This window comes from Portunus trituberculatus, chromosome 18 (assembly GCF_017591435.1).
Source record: "Portunus trituberculatus isolate SZX2019 chromosome 18, ASM1759143v1, whole genome shotgun sequence".
NCBI classification, from domain to species: domain Eukaryota; kingdom Metazoa; phylum Arthropoda; class Malacostraca; order Decapoda; family Portunidae; genus Portunus; species Portunus trituberculatus.
In genome coordinates this window covers 4,301,025-4,326,825 of record NC_059272.1, presented here as the reverse complement: position 1 = coordinate 4,326,825, position 25,801 = coordinate 4,301,025, and the positions used below count along the sequence as shown (strand labels likewise).

General features: G+C 37.5%; 1 protein-coding gene across 4 annotated transcripts in view; it reads left to right on the top strand.

Moving 5' to 3' along the window:
- Nucleotides 1-25,801, top strand: part of LOC123505591 (myb-binding protein 1A-like) — a 105,287-nt gene that overhangs the window by 43,065 nt on the left and 36,421 nt on the right. For all 4 annotated transcript variants that reach the window (XM_045257084.1, XM_045257085.1, XM_045257087.1 and 1 more), the window contains exons 8-11: nucleotides 11,313-11,503; nucleotides 12,004-12,232; nucleotides 16,815-17,080; nucleotides 19,313-19,589. In XM_045257084.1, coding sequence (XP_045113019.1) covers nucleotides 11,313-11,503; nucleotides 12,004-12,232; nucleotides 16,815-17,080; nucleotides 19,313-19,589 — 963 coding nt within the window. The remainder of the gene's footprint in view (nucleotides 1-11,312; nucleotides 11,504-12,003; nucleotides 12,233-16,814; nucleotides 17,081-19,312; nucleotides 19,590-25,801) is intronic.

Genomic DNA, 25,801 nt, shown 5'->3' with positions numbered 1-25,801 from the left:
AAAGTATTGGTGCCAATACTGACCCCTGTGGCACTCCGCTGTCTACTGTTCTCCACTTGGACTTCATATCTTTAACTATCGTCCTTATTTCTCTCCCCCTTAAGTAATTCTTCATCCATCTCAATGTGCTTCCTTTTAAGCCACCCTTCTCCTCTAACTTCCATAGTAATCTTTCATGTGGCACTTTATCAAAAGCCTTTTTTAGATCTAAATAAATACAGTCAACCCATCCTCTCTCTCTTGTACTTTATCAACTATTCTAGAGTAGAAACTCAATAAATTTGTCACACATGACCGACCTTTTCTAAAACCAAATTGGCTATTTGATAATATTTTGTTGTCTTCAAGAAACTCAATCCATTGCTTCTTTATTACTTTTCACACATCTTGCATATTACACTAGTTAGTGATACCGGTCTGTAATTTAAAGGTTCTTCCTTCCTTCCGCTCTTATATATGGGAACCACCTCAGCTCTTTTCCACTCCACTGGCACTGTTCCATTTTCTATTGAGCATTTTATGATGTTGTATATTGGACTTGCTAGTTCTTCCCTACATTCTTTCAGTATTCTGCCTGAGACTTCATCCGGTCCCATTGCCTTTTCCTCATCCAATTCCGTCATCAACTTTTTATTTCAAGCTTGGTTACTTTAATCTCTTTCATATAGACAGTCTCTCTATTACCCTGTGGTCTTTCAAATTTGGATTCCTTAGTAAAGACCTCATGAAATTTACTATTTAACAGTTCTGCCATACTTTTGGGTCTTCCACCATTCCGTTTTCTCCTTTTAACCTTTCTATTGTTTCTTTTTGTCTTATTTTTCCATTTATGAATCTGTAGAACAATTTTGGTTGTTCCTTACATTTTTCGACAATGTCCTTTTCATAGTTCTTTTCTTCTTCCTTTCTCACCTTAGCATATTCATTTCTTGCTGTTTTGAAGTTTTCCTTATTTTCTGGATTTCTGTTTCTTCTCCACCTTTTCCATGCTCCATCTCGTTTCTCCTTTGCCCTAGCACATCTTGCATTAAACCAATCTTTCTTTCCTTCTTCTTTAGGTCTATATTTCAGAACATATTCCCTGACCCCAGTTTTGTATATTTCCAAAAATAAGTTATATTTCTCTTGAACCGTTAATGAGTTTTCCATCTCCTCCCAGTTTACGTTTTTAAAATAGTTCTTGAGATTCTCAATATCAGCCTTTCTGTAATTTAATCGGTCTCCTTTGTATGATTCATCTCTATCTTCCTTTCCTTCTTCTATATCCATCTCTAATATTACATGGTCACTCTTTCCCAATGGGCACTTGTATCTTATATCATCGTTAATTGGTATATCCCTTGTAAAAACTAGGTCTAATCTTGCCGGCTCATCGTTTCCTCTGAATCTTGTGTTTTCCTTTACTCTTTGGACCATCAAATTATCTATCATTAGGTTCAGGAATCTATCTCCCAGGCATCTTCCCCATACCACTTTCATAATTTTCCCAGTCTACCTCCTTACAGTTGAAATCTCCTATCAATATCACTTTTCTCCTTTCCTTAATGATTCTTGTAAGACTCCTTATTGTGTCATCTATCATGTCTCTATATTCTTGGTTAGTCCATGAGTTTGTTTTGGTGGCACATATGTTCCAATGATTGTTAACTCCTTTTGTTAATATGCATCTTAACATACAGTATTTCTGATTTTCCTTCCCAAACTCCACTTGATTTACCACTATCTCCTTCCTTAACATCATCATGACTCCTCCTCCTCCTTTACCCACTCTGTCTCTCCTCCATATATTATACCTTTTATCTATGTCTATTTTATTGCCTCATTTAACTTTGTTTCCACCAGGCATACAATATCTGGTTCTTCTTTCTTTATGTAATCTCTTAATTCTAATTTACTAGATAAAATCCCATCTATGTTTGTATACATCATTTTTAATCTCTTGTTCTTATCATTTTAGTTAAACTTGCTCCATTCTTTTCTCTTCTTTCTCTTTTATATACCATTTCCTTATCCTGTCTCCTATAATTCTCCAAAAAATGCCTTCTTCTCCTCCTCTGACCTTTCATTATTTTTTCTCTTGCTTCTGCCACCAGTTCATTGTGTCTCTTCCTTTCCTCCTCGTTTCTATTTTTCTTTATATATATATCTTTGCAACCTTCTGTTTCTCTGAGTTTCGTTTTTCTATATAGTACTTCTTCTGCTGCTGCTTGTGATTTTAGTAATATCTTAATTGGTCTCACTGTTCCTTCTTGATATGGTCCCATTCTATGGATTTCTTCTACTTCCTCTTCTAAGTTCTGTCTATCCTCGTCATTCAGATGTTTTAGTAGGTCTTTTACTGATTTCATTTCGTCTTTTTCCCTTCTTGGTCTATATTTAACATTTTTTCTTTCAGTCCAAAAATAATTACACTCTTCTTTTTTCCGCAATTTCTCTTACTAAATTTTCTTTTTTCTTGAGGACTCCTATCATTTTGCTTGTCATATTTTCATCTCTTTCTTTTAACTGTTCTTGAAATACTTCTTGAAATGATTCCTTGTCTTTCTTATCTTGGATTCTCCATGCTTGTACTTCTTTTTTAATCACGTCTTGTACTCTTTCTTCTTCTTTGTTAACTAGATCTTTTAGCTTCTCTTTTTCTTTCTCGGCTTTACCGAGTCCTTCTTCCATCAATTTCTTGTAGTTCGCTATTTGGACTTTTAATTCTTCATTTTCGGTTCTTAGCCTAGTTTCGTTTTCTTCCACTCTTTTATCCTTTCTTTCAATTTCTGGAGCTCTTTATCCTGTTCTTCATTCTCTTTCATTCCCATACTCTCCTTTATCAATTTATCTAATTTACGTTCGATAGTTAAGACTCTATCAAATAGTGAAGTTTGCGCCGTATCAAAGCCTTCAAATTCTCCTCCTCCCTCACCAACATTGTCATCATCAGCTTTCATTCTTTCCCTTGTCACATACCTGCATTTAGATGGAATATCTTTCTCACTCATTATTATTTAACACTGTATTCATGAAAAAAAAAAAAAATGAGTCCACACTTATCGCCCAGGCCACTGTAAACCCAAACAAAGGTAGTGAAGATCAGCTGATTCTCGGGAGCGACGGTATCGCGTCCTTCCTCTGATGCGTCTCTGTGTGTGTGTGTGTGTGTGTGTGTGTGTGTGTGTATATGCTTGTGTACATATCATGCCAAGCAGGCATACGAAGCACCACATGTTTAAAGAGCAATGCTTGACAAAAAAAAAAAAAAAAAAAAGTTGGGGAAGTTATTAAGATTTGGTAATCTTCAAACACATGTAGTTATCTTTCAGGCTATATCATTATTTATTATTATTATTATTGTTATTATTTATTTACTTATTTATATATATATATATATATATATATATATATATATATATATATATATATATATATATATATATATATATATATATATACACATATATACAGTAAGCGACATCACATGGAAAGCAACACCACCATCCTAGTTAAAGAAAACGACAAAAGAAGACTCAAGATGACGGAAGCAATATATATATATATATATATATATATATATATATATATATATATATATATATATATATATATACACACATACATACATATATATACACACAGCAATACTCCACTTAACAAACAGGATAGGGGGTGTCAAAGCTGTTCGTAGCGAAAATTTGTTTGACTAATTTTCCCATAGGAGTAATGGAAATAGGGGGGGATGCGTTCTGGGTTGGTCCCCAACATACCACATGGGTTAAAAAAATTTTTTATATATTTCTATTAGCTTTTTACAAACCTAGTCCCCAAGAAATTATCGTTTTGTAATGCATAAAGTGAAATCTTACATGAAATACCAAAAAATAAACCAGAGATGAGATCGCCCACAGACAAGGAGGAGACTCACGGCGACTTGGCTGCTTCTTCTTCTTGTGACCCTTTTAGCTTGCGTGTTGTCTTTCACCATGATATTTACGTTTCCACTCTATTGCCTGTTATAATGGATATCATATCTTAGTATTCATATACGCTCATGCCATGAGGATAACCTCGACTCCGTGGCACTAAGTGATAGTGAATTACTAATGAAATAACGCGGTATTTCATTAGTAATTCGTGTTACACCCTGGATACGTATATGCACTATATGCGCAAGGTACAGTACACCAGTGTACCAATACGTTATGGTTTTTAACACTCCATACTACAAAACACTATCTCAGGAACGCTGAGTTGCCATCCGTGGTTAACGTGTTAACATAATGGAAGAAATAAGAGGACAATAACCTAAAATTTGGTGTGGGTCGTCTTGGTAAACACAGGGCCGTCATGGTCAGGGGCCATCGTGGTCAGGGGCCGTCTTGACCAGGAAATGTTGACGCTTGTTTCTGACCGCGAAGAAGTTGAATTTTCATATCACAATTTGCTTACTTCCCTTATTTATTTTCCATAATGAATGCAGTATATCAAAGAAACACTTATTGGCTTATAAAAGAGTGTGCGGTGCTGGCTTGATGGAGTCACATGATGTGGTGACGCTGGTTTCTGACCACGAGAAGTTGAATTTTCATTATATTATTTTGCTTACTTTCCTGCTTTATCTTCCTATCTTTTATATTTATAGCATAACAGTAGTAGTACATATAGTAATAGTATTCAAAAAGTAAGAAATTAGGTGAAAAAAATTTTTTTTTTTTGTCTTGGGAAGTGGTTTAGAATTAATCATAATTATTTCCATAAGAATACATGTATTTTGATGCCTTGGAGTAGGAACATTTTGGAATAAGAACAAAATTTTGAACGGATTAAGTTCATATTCCAAGGCACCACTGTGTGTATATAAATATATATATATATATATATATATATATATATATATATATATATATATATATATATATATATATATATATACATACATACATACATACATACAGGCAACCCCCCTTAACAAAAGGGTTACGTTCCTAAAAAAACACTTCGTTAAGCGAAACTTCGTTAAGCGAACCGATTATAACAAGTTTAATCCCTGATTTGAACTTCCATTGAGAGTAAGCAAAGCAAGAGTGCATCATAGTACAGTAAAAGGTTTAATGAAAGTAAAAATTATGAAGTTAAACATTTAGGTAGTTTAATTTAAGTCATTAGAATGTACACTAAAGTATGTATGTATGTAACTTTATAATGTTGATGATCTTAAATTTATGAAGGGAGGGAGAGTGAAACGGGAAATACACTAACCGGCAACCTGTGGAATGTAAACAAAGTGCGCATCATGGTACTGCATACAAAACTTATGTACCACATTTCCACAAGGCTTTCCATTTTATCCATTGTAAAGTCACGAGTTCAGGTGGTTCTTTTAGCTTTCAAGGAAGATGCGGTCTCACCAGCCTTCTTAATAGAGTCTGCTGACTTGAAAATAGTAGACAGTAGATGGAGTCAAGATGGTGGCAAGCAATGTTATTAGTTTTCTGGCCTCTCTCTTGTCTGTGAATAATACCCAGCTTCACTTCGAGAGTAAGACACTTCCTGGTCTTCTTAGGAACGTTAGGCTACATTGCAGGGCGTTTTGGTGGTAAGTTGAACTAGGGAAGATGAGCTGCTGGTGACACTGTTATGTTTTGACTGGGGAGTGAGTGGTGCGCGTGATCTTGATCTTGATCTTGATGTTACAAGTGGCGCAGAATTTCTTCTGAGTCAGGCCTTTGTATCGGCAGCGCCTGTGTTGTCCACGAGAGGCTTGATCTTGATCTTTATTCTACAGGTGTCTCAGGATTTCTCCTGAGGCAGGCCTTTGTACCAACATCTCCTGGTGTATTCAAAAGCCTGTCAGCTTGCATGATACGGTGGGGCTTTCAAATTTGGAAAAAAATTACCTGGATAAAACTTCGTTAAAGCGAGTTTGGTGTTTGTTAAACGAGCAGATGGTAGTAAAATGAAACCTTCGTTGTAGCGAAATTTCGTTGTGTGAACCTTCGTTAAACGGGGGGTTGCCTGTATACATATATATATATATATATATATATATATATATATATATATATATATATTTTTTTTTTTTTTTTTTTTAATTTTTTATTTGGCCTAGCAGTGAAAAGTGGTTTAGTTGTTTGTTTACATTTCTGTGGGACTGTGATGCTCCAAGGCAGAACTTCCAATTAGCAACTGGCCAAGATGAGCTGCTCTGTTGTTTATGAGTGGACAAAGCTGTTTCAAGAGTTTCTCATAGAAAGCAATAAAGGCCAAAAATAGCAACAAAAAAATAACAACGGCTTGCTGAGGGTGAACGGGCCACCATGTTTGTTTACAGTTGACAAACACGACAAAGGCGCAAGCGAGCTTGTGTGTGATGACGAGCGTTGACAAAAGTTGACAGTCTTAAGAAAGTTGATGGAAAAGTGTTAGTGTGATGCCGGCTTTACTGTTGGGTGTACATCCCACCACCCCTTGTACTACTTATGTACCATTTTTTGTTCCAGATTATACATTTCATGTGCTTGTACTCATTGTTTTCTTACCCATTTAGGTTATGTACAGGTTTTTTCTCAATTTATAAGGGGTCGGGAGAGGAAATTCCGCGTATTCGCCAGGGCCTTGGCAGCTATAATCCGGATATGTGGGCAATTACTGTATGGAAAGCAACACCACCATCCTAGTTAAAGAAAACGACAAAAGAAGACTCAAGATGACGGAAGCAGTACATATTTACTCAGAAAAACCTACCATCAACATACAACAGCAGCCAGAATCATCGTTACCATCCCAGCGACAGCCACACGGAGCTGTAGCCGGATGCTCATTGGCCGCTTCAGACGAAACTCGATCCGCGCTCTGACTGGCTACTTGACGCGACTACCTGCTTCCGCCGCCCATATAAGCCCGCATCCTCACTAGTTGCACTCACTTCTCTCCTGAAGATGGTCTGATCAAGACCGAAAGGCGTCTAGAGAAAATGGACTTTGGCACACTACTCTACCAACTAAAACCGGACGACGCACCCTTGTGCGAATATATATATATATATATAAATATATATATATATATATATATATATATATATATATATATATATATATATATATATATATATATATATATATATATATATATATATATATATATATATATATATATATATATATATATATATATATATATATACATAGTAAGTCCTCTTTTTACACTAGAAATGCGTTCCTCAAAAAGCTATTTTAAACCGAAATTAGTGTAAATCGAACCCGTTTAAACATGTATTAGATAGGAATACGTTCCAGCTCAGTATGAAAGTAAATCGAAAAAAGTAAACAAACATCCATCTCAACCTTCAAGGTTTCAATAATAGACAGGGCCTTTTCTGAAAGAGGCTCAACGAGAGTGGGGCATGCTGGCGTGTTTGGCTGTCTATCCAAATTTTAAGTAAACCCTCCATCCGATCCATAATGGGTTCCCGATGCTTTGTCAGCAATTTTACCTGCAGGCTTGAAGCATTAGCTGCTACCTCTTTAACACTTGAAGCATTCCTCAAAACAGTAGCAACTGTGGTAAATTCAGGGAACGGCTTATAGCTGACAAGCCTTCCCCAAGTTCTTTTCTCTTGACTATACCAAGCTTCGTTTCCAATATTAAACTTTTCCTGGCTCGTTCACCCTTACCCACTTCTTCACCAAGATCCAAATTACATTTCGGTGACATTTTGGACAGGAATTAGTCTTAAATGCAGAGAATGATATAAGTAAATCACCGAGCACAGTCTCACTGTTATTCGTCGTGCTGGCGCGAAAGTGACTGGTTTGTTGTTGGTCCGACTTGGTTGCAGTTCAGCGCCACAATCACAGGCGGCGGGAATTTCAAATATCATAAGTGCGATTTTTTTTATCGTAAATTGAAAAAATGGTAGTAATTGTCAATTATCGTGTCTGTGAATTTATCGTATACTAAACTGGTGTAAAATGAGGACTTGCTCTGTGTATATATATATATATATATATATATATATATATATATATATATATATATATATATATATATATACAAATATATTTACCTTCACTTATCAGGATTTTATTAATTTGAGATTATAGCATCATTCCAATTAAGAAAATAAATTTTATTATGAAAGTGTAGATTAGAAAAACCATTGATCTTAATTTGACAAAAAAAATGACGCTAGAGGAAAACAGTGCGTTTCGTCTGACTCAAGACGACTGAAAGAGTTGACGGAACAGTTAAAAACTACAAAAATCATCAAAGGTGACAGAAAGTGCTAGTGTGACACTCCTGCCATGCTGGAATGACGAAGAATGCTACAAACTCGCCGAATAGCATTGCCATTACTTGAGTCGTTGGCGAGTGAGAACGGGAGGGCATGGGAATAAGTGCTTCTGCTTAGCGGAATCGAGGGATAGCTCACGCGGTAGGTTTGAGTACTCTTGGGGGCAGCTCCGGAAAGTAGCGTATTCCAGATAGTGGCAATCTGGATACATGGGCGTTTACTGCATATATATACAGGTGCAGTACATAGCATGGTTAATAGGTACCAAAAACTCCCGCGTTCATTACTTCCGTGCTAGGTATCTCCAAAAAAATAAAGGAATCTCATGGAGAAAATTCTAACTGGTTCCAGAGCCACCCAAACTTCCACTATTTTTTCACCTAACGTGATCTCATTTGGTACTCGGTAATCTGCGTCTCCTTCCATGAAATGGCCTCTTGTATGGTAGCTGTCTCTTTAGTGTCCACCAACTTCAGCATTCCAAGCTTCTGTAACTCTGTTGTCATTCTTTTTATATACTTCACTCCACTTGTTCTCTATTTCCTTCATTGCTTCTGCTTCCATCAACTGCACCTGATTTTCATCTCAAATCTGTACTTTATCATTTTTTCTCTCTCCTTTCATTTTGGTTTATTTATGTATGTCTACATCTTAGTTCTGGCTGCATTCTCCTGTATTTCTTGAGTCAGTTTCTTTTCATATCAATGTATATACTTCTGTCTTTAGTAATGCTTGTACTTTTTACTTCTGTATTTTGTATGTGCAATATTCAAGTTCATTTCTGGCTTTGGTTGCATACCCTCTGTGAGTAAGTGGCCGAGTGGGGGGCTACGGTGACCCGGCGAGTGGGAGGGTGTGGGCAGAGTTATGCTACGTCACAACTGAATGTCGCTTTGTGTGTGCCGTGTTGTGTACCTATTCAAGGCATGCTATGTACCACCTGATTTTTTTGCAATTGCCGCGCACGATACTTTCCGCACTCAGTACCTACACCCGTGTATAGATTTTTCTTGGTGGGGGGGGGTGAGTTGAAGCTTATAGCAAGTCTTTTTTTTTCATTATTATTTTTTCTTTCTTTCTTTCTTTCTTTCTTTCTTTCTTTCTTTAGTACCTACATTTTTAAGCCATTTGGCACCTTAGCATTCTAATTGCTCTCTCTCTCTCTCTCTCTCTCTCTCTCTCTCTCTCTCTCTCTCTCTCTCTCTCTCTCTCTCTCTCTCTCTCTCTCTCTCTCTCTCTCTCTCTTTTATTATCATTTTACTAATATTATTGTTTTTTCTTTTTAATCATCAATGTCTTCTTCTTTTTGTTTTTGTTTTTGTTTTTCTTCTTGGTTTTCCTTTTTATCATCACCATTATTGCCCTCCTCCTCCTCCTCCTCCTCCTCCTCCTCCTCCTCCTCCTCCTCCTCCTCCTCCTCCTCCTCCTCCTCCTCCTCCTCCTCTTCTTCTTCTTCTTCTTCTTCTTCTTCTTCTTCTTCTTCTTCTTCTTCTTCTTCTTCTTCTTCTTCTTCTTCTTCTTCTTCTTCTTCTTCTTCTTCTTCTTCTTCTTCTTCTTCTTCTTCTTCTTCTTCTTCTTCTTCTTCTTCTTCTTCTTCTTCTTCTTCTTCTTCTCCTCCTCCTCCTCCTCCTCCTCCTTCCTCCTCCTTCTTCTTCTTCTTCTTCTTCTTCTTCTTCACCACCACCAGCACCACCACCTTGTACCATTGCTAGTCTAGTATCACCTGCACTATACCTCTCATCAAAATCATTATCACTGCTAACGGGGAGTCCCCGTTAGGTCTTCCCCCCTCTCAGCGGCCTTCATATTTGAGTCGGACTGTAGTTTGACAATGTTTAAAAACAGATTAGATAAGCACTTAAATTTATTAGATTTATAATTATGTATAGCGCTGCATGATAGTTTTCATAAGAAATTTACTATAGTTCAACAAGACATGATCCCCATGTATGGGGATCACAGATTGTAGAGGAATTCGCTGCAGGACTTAGCCCTGTTAATGTGCCAAATATTTAGAATTAGTATATAATGTATTGTGTACTTGTAAGTATATCTTTAAGTACTGATGATGAGGTCGCTGTGCGACTGATACAGGATAACCTAGATGGGCCCTGGTGGCCTTTTGTTATCCTATTATTTATGTTATGTTATGTTATGTTACATAACTACATCATCATCATCATCACCACCACCACCACCACCACCACCACCACCACCACCACCACCACCACCAAAGCAAGCAGGAGATTCACAAAAAGGATTGTGAAGAAAAGCCCTACACAAAGTTTATATAAAGATGTTTACTCCCTCCTGATGGGAGGGGCACGCAACCAACCTCACCAGAATGATGGCCAGACATTGTTGCACTTAAAAGATCACTTCCATTACAGACACCTATATTTCACAAAAGTGTGTGTAAAAGGGCCTCTGTTGTCTGATTGGTTGCTAGCTATGAATGCCACAAGACTGTTCAATGATTGGTCACTGAGTTACTGTGTACTGTGGCTTCAAATCACCTTATCATCCTCTACCTACCTTGTCTCCTAAGATTTAACTCCCTTCTCCTGTGTCCACACTCCCGGGTGTTGATAGGGACTTTATACCTTCTAAGTGGTGTTGCATATACTACCATTATCTACAAGAAGGGCGAAATTATTGTTACTGTATATACAATAAATTGGGTGTGACTACCTTTCCATGCACAGTGCCCCATATGTGTGGAAAATTCTTGTATATTTTCATTATCATTTTGCTGTGGTGGGTTTTTGATTGGAGTGATGTAGAATTCCACAGTCTTGCTTATTAGAGAGGATGTTGAAATTCTAATGACAGTGTGAGTCAGAAAGCAAGATAAAGCCACACATTACTATCCAGTCCAACTCTACACCAAATAGTTTATATTGATTTTATTTTAATAATTATTAAAATAAGATTAATTAATTAATTATAATTAACTATTTATTCTTTTAGGGAGAGATACATTTATTGACAGACAAATTGCCTCTCCTAAGTTTTCCCCTCTCACCCCTTCTAGCCGGTCAAGAATTTGGAGGTGGCCAACAGGAACTATGCAGCCCACACCATTGGCAACCTGCTGACACAGCCTGTAGCATACACACCTGAGGCAGCCACTTGGAAGAAGCAGCAGCTGATGTCACTCCTGAAGGCAGTGGTCTTCACGCCAAGGAAAGAGGAAGGGGATACCTCAAAGGATGCCTTCTTCTCGTTAGTAATGTCCATTCCTCAACTAATTTCTTTACTATCACTCTTTTTGTCTTTGCATGATGTGAAGGATGTGTAGATGGATGTATCTTTTGATTTGTTTGTTTGCTCATTAATTTTTTCTTTCACTTATTTTCTATGAATTTGTAAAGTTGTTACTGTATTCATGCATTGCTTTTCTCTTGTAAGCCACTTCACCTCAGTATATAAAGAGAAAAAAAGGACCTTGTCTATTTTCTTTCTTTGCAGCTCTAGTTTTAAGCATTTAAAAATTATTGAACATTTAAGTGAGAATAAATACAAAAATCATTAATGAAGGTAGAGGTTGCTGTCATCATCTATTCCCCTCATTAAAACTCTATTCTGAATAATCCTTCTTTTGTTTCATCTGATCATAGCAAGTTCACTTATGTTTTCTATTGTTTGCATTGACCTAGTGTTTGCAAGGGCCATGTTTATTTTAGTTCTATATTGCTGACACTGACCCATACTGGTGTTGACAGGGTCCTTGGGAAGCAGGTGGGGTACATCAGGGAGTACAGTAAGATTGTGCTCAGTCTGGTGGAGGAGATAGACCAGGAGATGAAGGTACTGGAGACTGCTGGTTCCTCCTCTTGCCTGAGTGATGATGGTAAAGAGCAATGGGCACTGGTCATTTCCAGGCTGGCAACCCTTAAAGGAAAGGAGTGTACAGAGGGAACAGAAACAGAGATAGCCAAGATAGTTTTTCAGGTTAGTCTTCAGTGTGTTTTGTGTGATTTTCTGTTGTTTTTCATGCATCTCATAGTTAAAGTTGCATTTTTCTCTTCAGGTGATTTTCTGGTATGTTTTTCCATGTCCCTTGATTTCAAGTATATTTTTCATGGTATCTTGTGATTTGCAGTGTTTCTCAAATTATTTTGTGGCTTTTAACTGTCTCTACTTTGATTCAGTGATTTAAAGTAGTGGTTAGTTTGCCACTATAGACATAGCTTATAAAAGTAATAAATATCCACGAAACATTGAAAAAGTAGTCTAGTTGCTTAAGGGGCATGGCAACTTAAGCTAACACAGGTCATATTTCACTTATGGTAAGTCCAATTGGTTTGAAAACTTTTGTGTGCTGTTTGTGGGTGTACATGCAGATCCTTCCATAATTTCATCAAGTTTGGGTGAGTGGTATTGGAGATACAAACAATGCATTATTTTTATTTATTTTTTTTTATTTTCACAGACTTTTTTTTGTTTAATTGCTTTAAACTTTGTACATATACGCAACTTTTGTTGAAATTTTTTTTTTTCAGGATTTTTTTCAATTTTTTTTTTTTTTTTTTTTTCCTGTATCTCGTTTTCTATTGACATTATTTAAGACCTAAATTCAACAAAAAGTTACATTTGAGTTGTACTTTAAAGTGATACCAAACAAAAGTGGATCAGAGTTTATTCCGATTTAGAGAAAATTTTTGAAGAGTAAAAAAAAACTGAGATTTTTTCTTATTTCCTCTTTGTTTTGCTATTTGTATTCATCTGATTGACATGAAATTTTCACATGATTGTGTATACAGTGGTGACTTCCTGGAGCATGATAGGATGATAATGCATCAAATCCCTGCTTCTCTTGAAAATATTATTCACTTGTAAGTCAGGATGTTGCAAGGCACCATCAGCAATGTCATGGCAATTTGCTATATTGTGACTGGTCTGGAAATCTCTTGAGTTTTGATTAGTGTGTTGAGGTGAGACAGGGACACTGAAATTATTTATTACTTCATACATCTGTGTGAAAATAATCTTTTGTAATAGTGTTGTCAATCTGTTTTTTGAGTTGTATAATGATAATAGGCTAGTTGTGTTGGTAAAGGTAGTCATCAAACAAGTATTTAGGCAGCTTACAACATTTGTGAAGCCAGACAAGCCAGTGTGTGGTGGTGGGGTGAGGCAGTGCATTGTCAGGCGAGATGAGGCGAGGCGGGAGTCAGGGCAGCCTGGGTGCCTCACGTGTGGTGAAAATATGTATGTGAAATATAAGTTATCACAGCTATCAGTGACAGCTGTGTTTATTTCTCATTGTCTTAACTGCATTATTATTGAAGTTTCTGATTCTAAATCTTGTTGATTCATGCCTGTAAGGACGTTATTACTGAAAAATTACAGAGCTATAACGTGACACCCTCTCCCCTCCATGTCTCACTAAACACTAAGGCAAAGAGGGAATGCACCAGAGCTCACTCTCTCTGCTGATGATAAGAATGCCAGAGGGTGAAATTTATTAAGAGAAAAATATTCATATAAAATCTTTTACATTGAAACAAGCATTGAGTTATACATAATTTTTTTTCCTCGTGACTCTCAATGATGCAGGACTGCAGGACATTTGAAAATAGCTTCCTGGGAGAAATGACATTTAGTTTTTGCAATTAGACACCATAGAGTGATAATTTATGGTCTCAAGCACTGAATGAGTGAAAAATATTCAAAACTGAAATAAATAAAAATCCCCAAAAAATCCAATTCCATCATGCCCCTTAACTTATAAAGGACAGATGGTGTATATAGTGGATGCAACATAGAAGATGGTTGATGTATATAATTGCATTTTGTGAGCATAATTTCAAATTTCTGCACAAGTTTTTTGTCACTGCAAACATCCTTCCTTCACAGTGTTCCCCTCTGAGTCTGTGTCCTGGGAACCATAGTGATATCCACAGGGGAAAAGTAATTCCTCTTCCTCTCATTTCTTGGATGATGATAATGGGGAGTTTTGAGAACTAGAAGTTGTCACCAGGTGGCAGCACAGTACAAGTCCCCTTTGGTCTCATGGGTAATATAGAACATATCTGCAATGTCATTCTATAAACACAGAGATGCAATGTTGATATGATATATTTTTTCTACATAATTCCTTCTAATCAAACCCTATTCATGAACAAATGTATATAAGTTGGTTTTCTTGTGAATTGGCATTGAGGCTTATTTGGTCATCTCCAGATTTCCAAAAGAGTACACCCTTGATAGGAAATGTATCAATCCAGTTGACAGTAAACATGAAAACAACATGTCTGTGTCACTTAAAAGTCCAAACCACACAGATCAACTTCTTAGTTAATGGAAACAACAATTCTAATTAAGAAAAGGCAACTCTAATATCCTGGCAAGTGTTGCAGTCTAACAATCCAACCTGGCCTGTCCACCTGTTTAACTTAACAACACATTGTAGGACAAATAGCTGTTAATTCCTGCAGTAATGTCCATGCCCTGTGATATGCTTATTCTGTGCTTGATTATTTTGCCACTTGTTGATCTTGATGAAAGCAATGCTAAAATTCCCACAATAATAACTATGTCCATATATCACAATGTTGCTGAGTATGCTGAGTCATACTATATAATGCAGTCAAAGTTTTTTTCTTTTTTCATTGTCTAAATCAATAATTTTAGACATAATATGCTGTATTTAAGATATTGATAGCTGTATTACAAGATAATCACAAAAAAGTATTTCTGGCTTGACTAACTTCTCCAAAACTATCCATACAGGATATTTAAAAGTAGGTACAGAATGTCAACAGTAACATAATAATCAATGTTCTATGTATGTGCATGCACCTGGCATTTAATACAACAATAATTTAGCTCATGTCAGTAGGGGACATGTAGCAGTGGTGACATCTGGTGGATTAGTTCTGGAAACTCCCCATTGGGCAGTGACTTCCACTCCACTAAAGGGCAACTTTGCTCTAAATATTCTTTTGTTAAAATTACAGCTGGGAAAGAGAAGTTACTTTTTTTAGTCTTGAAAGTGTCTTACTGGAGAAAAGATAAAACACTAGTAAACTTCTGCTCATGTACATTCTCCTAGCCATGACTACTACATTTTTTTTCTTGCATGTTATAAGTGACAGACATCAATACTATTTCCTTTAGTGTGTCTACAAAATGATAGATTTAGGCATTGATATGAGCGAGTGACTTAGATATAATATTGGTGAGGGATGTAAATTTTTTACAGATTATGGTGAAGTTTGCTGTTGCCTTAGTGCTTACATATTTGCAAACTTTTGATAGAGTATGGGATAAAGATTTCATTTCCAAATTATCTTTCTGTGGTTTGTATCCTTTTCTTCAAGGCATTCTTCAATGCCTTAAAAACTTAATTCTTCCATCTATCAACTTAACACAACCTTCCAGACAACTATCCCCTCTTCACTGACACTCAACTAACCAATTCTTCTGCACTCAACATCCTCAATCTGTTCTTTACTTTTAATCTAAACTAGAAACCTCACATCTTTCAAGCCAATACAGCTTCTATGAAGTTAGGCTTTCTGAAGTGTCTCCACCAATTTTCTCACGCTTGCATCTACTAACTCTATGTATGGCCTTGTCCGTCCATGTATGGAGTATTTTTCATGTGTGGGGAGTTCCATTCATATAGCTCTTTTCAACTGGGTAGATTAAAAAAATTTTTCATCCTATCAACTCCTCTTGTCTGTCTTCAGTCTCTTTCTCGTCTCTGTAATATTGCATCTTTTGCTATCTTCTGTTTTAATGCTAACTGCTCTTCTAATCTTGCTAACTGCATGCCTACTCTTCTCCTGTATCCTCACTGCGCAAGACTTTTTTCTTCCTCTCACTCCTATTCTGTCCATCTCTCTTATGCAAGAGTTGATCATTCATTCATTCATTCATTCCTTTCTCTGGTAAACTCTGAAACTCTATACCTGCCTCTGTATTTACACCTTCCTATGACTCTTTCAAGAAGATTTCAAGACACTTATCCTCTTGTTTTGACCAATACTTTTGATTCTGTATGGGGACCAGCACATAACTTTTTTTTTTTTTACTAGTTTTGTTGCCCTTGGCTTGGGCCCTCATTTGGGGCTCTAGCCTGGCTGCCACTTTTTTTTTTTTTTTTTTTTTTATGTAAGATGGGAAATTGGCTGGTGGAAAAAAAAGGGGGGGGAGTCCCATATAATTGCCACTCTCCTTGCACGTCAAATGTCTTGAAACCTCCATCAGAATATTAGCTCATAAAGCAATCTATGTTACTTCACTTCACCAGAGAGACATCAGATCACTTAGTGAGTTTGAGTTTGCAGGAAATTGAAGAGGAAGGAATGATAAAGATGTTATATTTTAACTAATTGATGAAGGCAGAGTTGAGAAATTGGTGATGGAAAATTACTCATTTTTTGTTGATTTTTCCAAACTAGCTCACCTTGGAGGGACATCCACAAGGAATGTCCCCAACCTCCAATGTCCTTTAGGAGTTTATGTGACTTAAGATACTCAGATAGTTCAAGCAGTTTATCATGCACTTCCTTTTGTTGTGCAGGTGTTGTACTGTCAGATGGCACTCCACCTCTTTGTTGACGTGACAGTGGCCAAGGAAAGCATCACAGAGTTCATCACGTGCCATAGAGATATTAGGAAACTTGGCATGCTGAAGGGTGATGATGATGAAGATGATGATAATGACAATGACAATGAGGCTGAGGAAGAAGAACGACCTAATTGGGTGGAGGTGTTGACGGAGATGCTGCTGAGCCTCTTGACACAGGAGATGCACCTCTTCCGCAGCGTTGTGCAGGGCCTCTTCTGGTGGGTGGCTCAAGCCTTCAGTGTTTGCTTGTTAAAGCTGTAGGGAGGCTGCATGCATGTGTGTCTGTGTATAGATAAGAAAAGGAAACTTATGTGAAGTCTGTATCCTTGTATGTGTGTGTGTGTGTGTGTAAGTATATTAGTCCCCTAGGGACAATGAGAAATTTTCAGGGGCCACAGAACAAAATTAGGAAAATGGGGACCACAGAACTTCCAAAGTTTGTTGTTCATTTAAGCTTAATATTTTCATATTTGATTTATGTTGTTTTCTTGTCAGGTGTTCTACTGCTTTATTTAATGACCAGCATCTTTTTGCTGTAATCCTAGTAACATTTACTTCCCATGAGTTGGTAACACTGGATTCAGGATTGCTATGTTTGTCCTTTTATGGACATCTATCCTATTTTGGCCTGTTTGTCTTTTAATTTTCCTGAAAAAGACAGCCTTAATTTGCCTTTCTTTTCACAGTACATTTGTTTTCATTAGGTTGGGGGGCCATGAAAGCTCAAATTACTTTAGAGGGGGCCACTGCCAAAAAAAAAAAAAAAGGTTGAGAAACCCTGAATTTTAATCCATATTATTCTGCACTCCATGTTGAAATGAAAGGGTTCATTATTATCTAAGAAGTGCTTAGTAGTAAAACTTTGTCTTGCCAAGAATAGATGAATTAAAGATACACTTCCCATTTGTTGTAATGGCCAATTCCTCTGTGGTCCATTGGTATCTTTAACAAGCATTTAATGACTTCCAGAAGTACCCTGCTGAAATGACAAAGGAAAGGAGGAAGACATGGGTTCATTAGAGTCAATAGACTACCTCCACACCATTGCTACCTCTCCATAGGGCTTGCCTTCTTTCTCTAATGCTGTTCCACCTCCTTACCTTCTATCTCTGTCTTTCTTTCTCTCCCTCTGTTTTCTGTGTAAATTGGTGTGTTTTCAAAGTTAATTCCAAAATCCTTCTAACTTTTGTTCCACATCACCGATGAGGTAAAAATTAAGGTATGTTCTTTATGAAAAGGGTTCCTCCATCCTAAACGTAGCATCTTAACAGGGAAGTGCGACCTTGATGAGTGCTGGCTGCTGGGGCTAATACCTTACAGGCTCACACCTTATGATGTCTTGCTATAGGGTATTGCCCTGCTACAAACTCACCATATCTAAGACAGTAATCTGCAACTGGAACAAGTACTTCTTGGGAGAGAGAGAGAGAGAGAGAGAGAGAGAGAGAGAGAGAGAGAGAGAGAGAGAGCAATTGGCCAGCAGTGTTGTTGACATCACTCTCCGCCACCGCACTCATGAAACAATTTACCCATTATGCTATCTACAAAAAGAAAACCTTGTCCACTTCATACTAAATTACCCTCAGTCAAAAGAAGAAAGAAATTAAATTGTAGATCTCCAAAGACTAGTAAATGAAGACAAAAATCAAGTGAGTTTGCATTTGTCTGTTGTCTGCACTTTTGTCTGTCATGACTCTCTCTCTCTCTCTCTCTCTCTCTCTCTCTCTCTCTCTCTCTCTCTCTCTCTCTCTCTCTCTCTCTCTCTCTCTCTCTCTCTCTCTCTCTCTCTCTCTCTCTCTCTCTCTCTCACACACACACACACACACACACACACACACACACACACACACACACACACACACACACACACACACACACACACACAGTGTGGAAATTTTATTATCCTTGTTTGCCCAGCAACATTCAAACAAATGCATAACTAGCATTTCAATTTGGTAGGCTGCAGGTCCAACCAGCCATGGACCATAAATTACTAAGAGTGTCATTCCGGTGACCCCCACAGGCAAGTAGTTGCCACTCTCCACCTAATTACAAGTTTTGAAAATTGCAGACGAACAAAACGAGTTACAATGGTATCTAGCATGCCTTTTTTGGCTTGTTTATTGTGTCATATGTGTATTCATCTGCATGGCCACTTGGCTACAAATTCATGGGGGAAAAAGAAACTGCTATGATGGTAAAAAAAAAATTGTTTAGTGTCTGATCAGTCCGTTATTGAGTGCAGTCTGTTACTGCGAGATATCACTGTATATACAAATGTATATCAAGACTGTCTGCCCCAACAAGGTGGATATCCAAGACAGGCCACACAACTTTCACATTCACACTTCATATCACTCTTACAGCCTTTGACTTGTTACCGAAAACAGAAAGTACAAGATGGACAGATGATGTACCTTAACCCACCCTTCCTTTATCTTCCTCCTTAGGCTACTAACACCCCACATGACTGCTACAGCACTCAGCCTCCTCACTGATGTCTTGGACACTGAAGAGGCTCGCCACCTGGTAAAAAAGGACACAGAGGACGATGACGGGGAGCAGGATGATGATGATGATAAGGATGATGGTGATGGTGAAGAAGATAAGGATGAGAATGATGATGATGAAGAGGAGAGTGAGGCTGAGGAAGAAGAAATTGATGAAGAAGATGCAGACCTCTTTACTCTTAAACAGAAAATGTTTGATGTTGCTGGTGGTATTGATGTGAGTATCTTTTTTCTCTCTCTCTCTCTCTCTCTCTCTCTCTCTCTCTCTCTCTCTCTCTCTCTCTCTCTCTCTCTCTCTCTCTCTCTCTCTCTCTCTCTCTCTCTCTCTCTCTCTCTCTCTCTCTCTCTCTCTCTCTCTCTCTCTCTCTCACTCTCTCACACACACACACACACACACACACACACACACACACACACACACACACACACACACACACACACACACACACTCTAATTGATACCAGGATGGAAGAAGTGAACCATGAACCATGAACATCTGGAGGTACAAAGGTCGTTTAGGAAGATAGTAAAAAAGCAGGAAGAGGAAAATAAGGGGATTACGCAGAGGAAATGGTAAAGGCACTAAAGGAAAATGAGTATGTGGTGAGAGATATTGCTGAAAAGAAAAAATGTGTGATCATAATAGGATTGCGGGAGGAAACTAACAGGAACTGGCAGGACAGGAGGGATAAGGAAAATGACAAGATTAAGTCTTTACTGAACAAGATCTCTGTGGAAGAAGAGGACCTATATGCTGAGGTAGAAGAAAGTGTGAGATTGGGAGCTTTTGAGGAAGGCAAGAATAGACCATTAAAATTGAAATTAAAGTCTCAGGTGGCAGCAGAGGCCTTGTTGAGGAGGGCTTGGAAACTTAAGGACTCTGAGGAAACCAAAACAATTTACATAAGAAGAAATATGTCACAAGATGAGCGAATGAAAATGAAGGAGCTTGTAACTGAAGTGAAGGAGAGGAATGACGAAAGAACAGAGGAGGAAAAGACCAAGTTTTTTTGGAGGATGAGAAATGGGAGGCTAAAGAAGTGGTGGATAAAACAGACGGAATAGGCATTACATGGAAGAATGAGACTAGGAATGGAATAAAAGTGACTTACACGAACATAGATGGATTTCTGTCTAAGAGGCTAGAATGTATGGATTACCTAAGAAATAACGAACCGGACATAATGTGTGTAGTGGAAACAAAGCTAAGGCCGAAATAAAGCTAGACTGGTTTGTTGTAAAACACTACAAAGTATGGAGAAATGATAGAAAAATAAAGGAGGTGGTGGTATAATGGTTCTTACTAAGGAAGATCTGATAGTGAAGGAGGTGAACTATAGTAAGAGAAATGAGGAAGTGATAAGTATGCTTATAACAGATGGCAAGAGGGACATTAATATTATAACAGTATACATACCACCCAGAACCAGTGCTTGGGAATATGAACAGTACCAAATGGTGATGAGAAATACTCTAGACAGAATGAAGCAAGAACTCATCAGAAAGGATAGAGTGATGATAGTTGGAGACTTTAATTGCAAAGAAATAGTGTGGGAAGACTACGAAGTGGTGAACGGTGGTGAGTGGGCAGAAGAATTGTTAAAGGTAGCAACAAATAACTTGATGACACAGTGGGTGAGATCACCAACAAGGTGCAGGGGACAAGATGTTGCAGCAAGGTTGGATTTGGTATTTACCAGGGGAATCTCTCTAAAGAGGAAATTGAACATGAATGTCCCTTGGGGAAAAGCGATCATGATGTCCTAAGCTTTGAGCTGGATACAGAATTAAGCACGAATAAGATTGTGGAACGCAGGGAGGAAAAATTAAATTATACTAGGGCAAATTATAACCATATAAGGGAGTTCTTTAATGAAATTGACTGGTCCGTGGTATACCAGGAAAGGGATATGCAATTGAAATATGATAAATTTATGGATTTGTATAACTCTGCTGTGAAAAGTTTGTGCCATATCACAGAAAGAGGACTTTAAATAATAAACAGTGGTTTAATAGAAATTGTGAAGAAGCAAAAAAGAACAAAGAAAAGGCATGGAAGAAACTTAAGAAAAACAGTGATGTATTATCAAGAGAAGTCTACAAAACAGCAAGGAATAGATATGTTGAAGTAAGGAGAACAGCACAGAAGGAATATGAACAGAGGGTGGTGGAAAACTGTGATAGTAACCCAAAATGTTTTACAAATTCATAAATGGAAAACTAAATATAAGGGAGGCAATAGAAAAGGTAAAAAACTGGGAAGAAGTATATGAAGATGATGGAGATATAGCTGAAATTTTGAACGACAACTTTTGCAAAGTGTTTACAAAGGAGGAGCATTTTATGGGAGGAAGGCCTAAGGAAATAAAGCAAGTGCAGGACATCATGATTACTAAGGAAGATGTAAGGAAAATTATAAGCAATCTGGATATTAATAAATCAATGGGGCCTAATGGCATATCTGGGAGGTTGCTAAATGAATGTAAGGATCAATTGTTGAACCCCGTATTTGATATTGTGGAAACCTCCATACGAACAGGATTAGTCCCGAAAGAGTGGAAAAGAGCTGACATTGTGCCTATATATAAGAATGGTAGTAGAATGGAACCGCTAAATTATAGACCAGTATCGTTGACTAGTATATTGTGCAAGGTATGTGAAGAAGTAATTAAAGCTAAGTGGAGTGAGTATCTAGAAAGTGAAAACATTCTGAGTGAAAGGCAGTTTGGTTTCAGAAAAGGAAGATCGTGTATCCAATTTATTATGTTTTTATTCAAGAGTGACTGACATACTACAACATAGAGAGGGATGGGTGGATGCTATCTACCTGGACTTGAGAAAGGCCTTTGATAAAGTACCACACAATAGACTGATGTGGAAACTAAAGATGATTGGAGGAGTAAATGATAAACTAGCAAAATGGATGGAAAATTACTTAATGGGAAGAGAAATGAGAACAGTGGTGAGAGGAAGGAAGTCCGAGTGGAAGAAGGTAACCAGTGGAGTTCCACAAGGGTCAGTGCTTGGTCCCATCATGTTTTTGATTTATGTTAATGATATGCCAGTAGGAATTGACAGTTACATGAACATGTTTGCGGACGATACTAAAATTATGAGGAGAGTAAAGAATGTGGAAGATTGTAACAAGTTACAGGAAGATCTTGATAAAATATATGAGTGGAGTAAGGAGTGGCAGATGGAATTTAATATAGACAAGACCCATGTTATGAAAATGGGAAGAAGTAGATACAGACCAAACAGGGATTACAGGCTGGGTGATGAGAAAATTAAAGAGACCAATGAGGAGAAAGACTTAGGAGTAACCGTGCAAAACACTTTGTCACCGGAGAAACACATTAACAAGATTTTTTGAAAACATACATGCTTCAAAATATTGGCCTTGCATTCCACTACCTAGATGAAGGAATGATGAAGAAGATATTATGTACCTTAATAAGACCCCAGTTAGAATATGCAGCTTGTGTTTGGTCACTGCATATGAAGAAAAATGTGAAGAAGGTGGAAAGGGTACAGAGGCTGGCAACAAGGATGGTACCAGGACTCAGGAGTTAGACTATGAGGAAAGACTGAGGAAGCTGGGGCTGACCACATTAGAAGAGAGAAGAACAAGAGGAGACATGATAACTATGTATAAATTGGTGAACAAGATTGACATATTGGACAGAGAGTTGATGAAAGTGACCACAAGTAATCATCTCCGAGGACATGGAAAAAAATAATAAAGACATCTGTCTAAATGACGTGAGAAAATACAGTTTCCGCATCGTAGTATTGATAAGTGGAATAAACTGAGCAGTGATGTCGTTGACGCGGTGTGTGTCAATCAGATGAAAGAGAGATATGACAGGAGTGGACAAGGAGAGAGGACATAGAGAGCTTAGCTCGGGCCCTGTAATACACAAATAGGTAAATACACACACACACACACACACACACACACACACACAGAAGAACACACATATGGAAAAAGAATTGGAACAATAGTGGTAATAGAAGAAAAGTTGGATAGGGTCCTAAGAGAAAATGAGGCCTTCTGTAAGGAAGTCATAATGCTTACCAGGGAAAATGCCAAGTTGTTGATACAAAAGTTGGAATTGGAAAGTAACAATGCGCTCCTGGGAAAACAGTGTCAGGAATTAACTATAAAAATAACAGAGATGGAAAGAAAACTAAAAGAAGGAGAGGAGTAAAGTAAACAAAGAGACACTAGGCTTGAGGAGGTAAAAAAAAAACAATGAAGAAGCGCATAACAGTTTTAGAGAAATAATTAAACAACAAGAAAAGAAAGAGTGAGTTGGCCCAACGGGAGATTGTTAAAGTTTTACAGCAAGAGGAGACAATGGTGAGAAACATTGCAGAAAAGAAAAAATGTGTGGTAGTGAGTGGATTAAAGGAAGATGATATAAGAAACTGGCAGAAGAGAAAATTACGGAGGAAGAGAAGATTAAGACCATGCTGAATAAGATCTCGGAAGAAGAAAATGCATTTGGAAAAGTTGAGGAATATATGAGATTGGGAAAGTATGAAGAAGGAAAGTCTAGAGCCATGAATATAACATTAAAATCCCAAGTAGCTGCTGAGCATGTATTGAGAAATGCATGGAAGCTGAAAAATTCTCAAGAGACAGACATGATTTATGTAAGAAGAAATATGTCGCAGGAGGAAAGGGCTAAGATGAGAGAAATGGTGACAGAGGTGAGAGAGAGGAATGAGGCAAGAACAGAAGAAAAAAAGAAGTTTTTTTGGAAAATAAGAAACGACAAAGTGTGGAAGTGGTGGACAAAACAGAGGGAGTAAAATACCAGACAAAGGAGCAGATAAGGAAGAAAGACATAAGAGTATCATACACTAACATAGACGGCTTCCTATCAAAAAGATTAGAGTGTATGGACCATCTGATAAGGGATAAACCAGATATGTGTATAGTGGAGACTAAATTGAGACTCAATATACAAATAGATTGGTTTGGAGGGGGAAATTATAGAATGTGGAGAAAAGATAGAGTGATAAAAGTGGAGGTGGAATAATTGTGTTAACAAGAAAAGACTTAATAGTGCAAAATGTGTGCCTTGGAGGAGACGAGGAGGAAGTGGTGGGTGTGGTGGTGACTGATGGAAGGCAAGATATCAATATTGTAACTGTGTATGTACCACTAAAAACAAGTGCATGGTCAAACGATCAGTATAATAGTATGGTGGAAAGCACATTGGAAAGAATGAGAAATAAAGCTGCAAAGAAAGCAAAAATGGTTATAGTTGGAGATTTCAACTGTAAAGACGTCAATTGGGAAGAATTTGAAGTGGGGAATGGTGGAGAATGGGGTGAGCAGCTATTAAATTATGCGGTGGGAAATTTGATGACACAGTGGGTGAGGCATCCAACAAGGGGAAGGAGGGGTGATGCCCCGTCGAGACTGGACTTGATATTCACAAAGGAAGTAAATCTAGAAAATGAGATTGAGCATGAGTGTCCTTTAGGGAAGAGTGATCATGAATTATTGAAATTTGAGGTAAAGGTGGGATTCAGCAAAGATAATGAAGTTGGATACAAGGAGGAATGCCTAAATTATGCTAAGGGAAGATATAAGGAGTTGAGAAATTACTTTGGAAATGTGGATTGGTTGGAAATGTACCAGGAAACAAACATGCAGTTAAAATATGAAAAATTTATGGAAATATATAGTGAGGCCGTAGAGAACTTGTGCCAGAATATACTTAGAAAATCTTAAAGGGAGATCAATGGTTTAACAAAACCTGTGACAAGGCAAAAAGGGAGAAGGAAAAGACATGGGAAAAATACAAGAGAAATAATGAGGAAGTGGAGAGAGAAGCATATAGGAATGCAAGAAATAAATATGTTCAAGTGAGAAGAAGGGCACAACAAGAATTTGAACAGAGAATAGTGGAGAATTGTGAAAGTGATCCCAAAATGTTTTATAAATTCATTAATGGTAAATTACAGAAAAAAGAAACAGTTGATAAATTAAAGGTTGGAGATTATATATATGAAGATATAAGTGTCATTGTTGAAAAATTGAATGAGAATTTCTGCAAAGTATTCACAGAAGATACACAATTCAATCGACGGATGTTACCTGTGACAAGATGGATGCAAGAAATTATAGTAACAAAGAGTGACATTGCAAAAGTTTTGAGTCAATTAGATGTTAACAAGGCAATGGGACCAGATGGTGTGTCTGGAAGAGTGTTAAAAGTGTCAAAAGCAGTTGCTAGATCCAATTTTAGATTTAACAAGAACATCTATCAACATGGGACAGGTGCCAGTAGAATGGAAAAGGGCAAATGTAGTACCAATTTACAAAAGTGGATGTCGCATGGAACCATTGAATTATAGACCTGTTTCTCTGACCAGCATTATGTGTAAGATATGTGAAGAAGTGATCAAAAG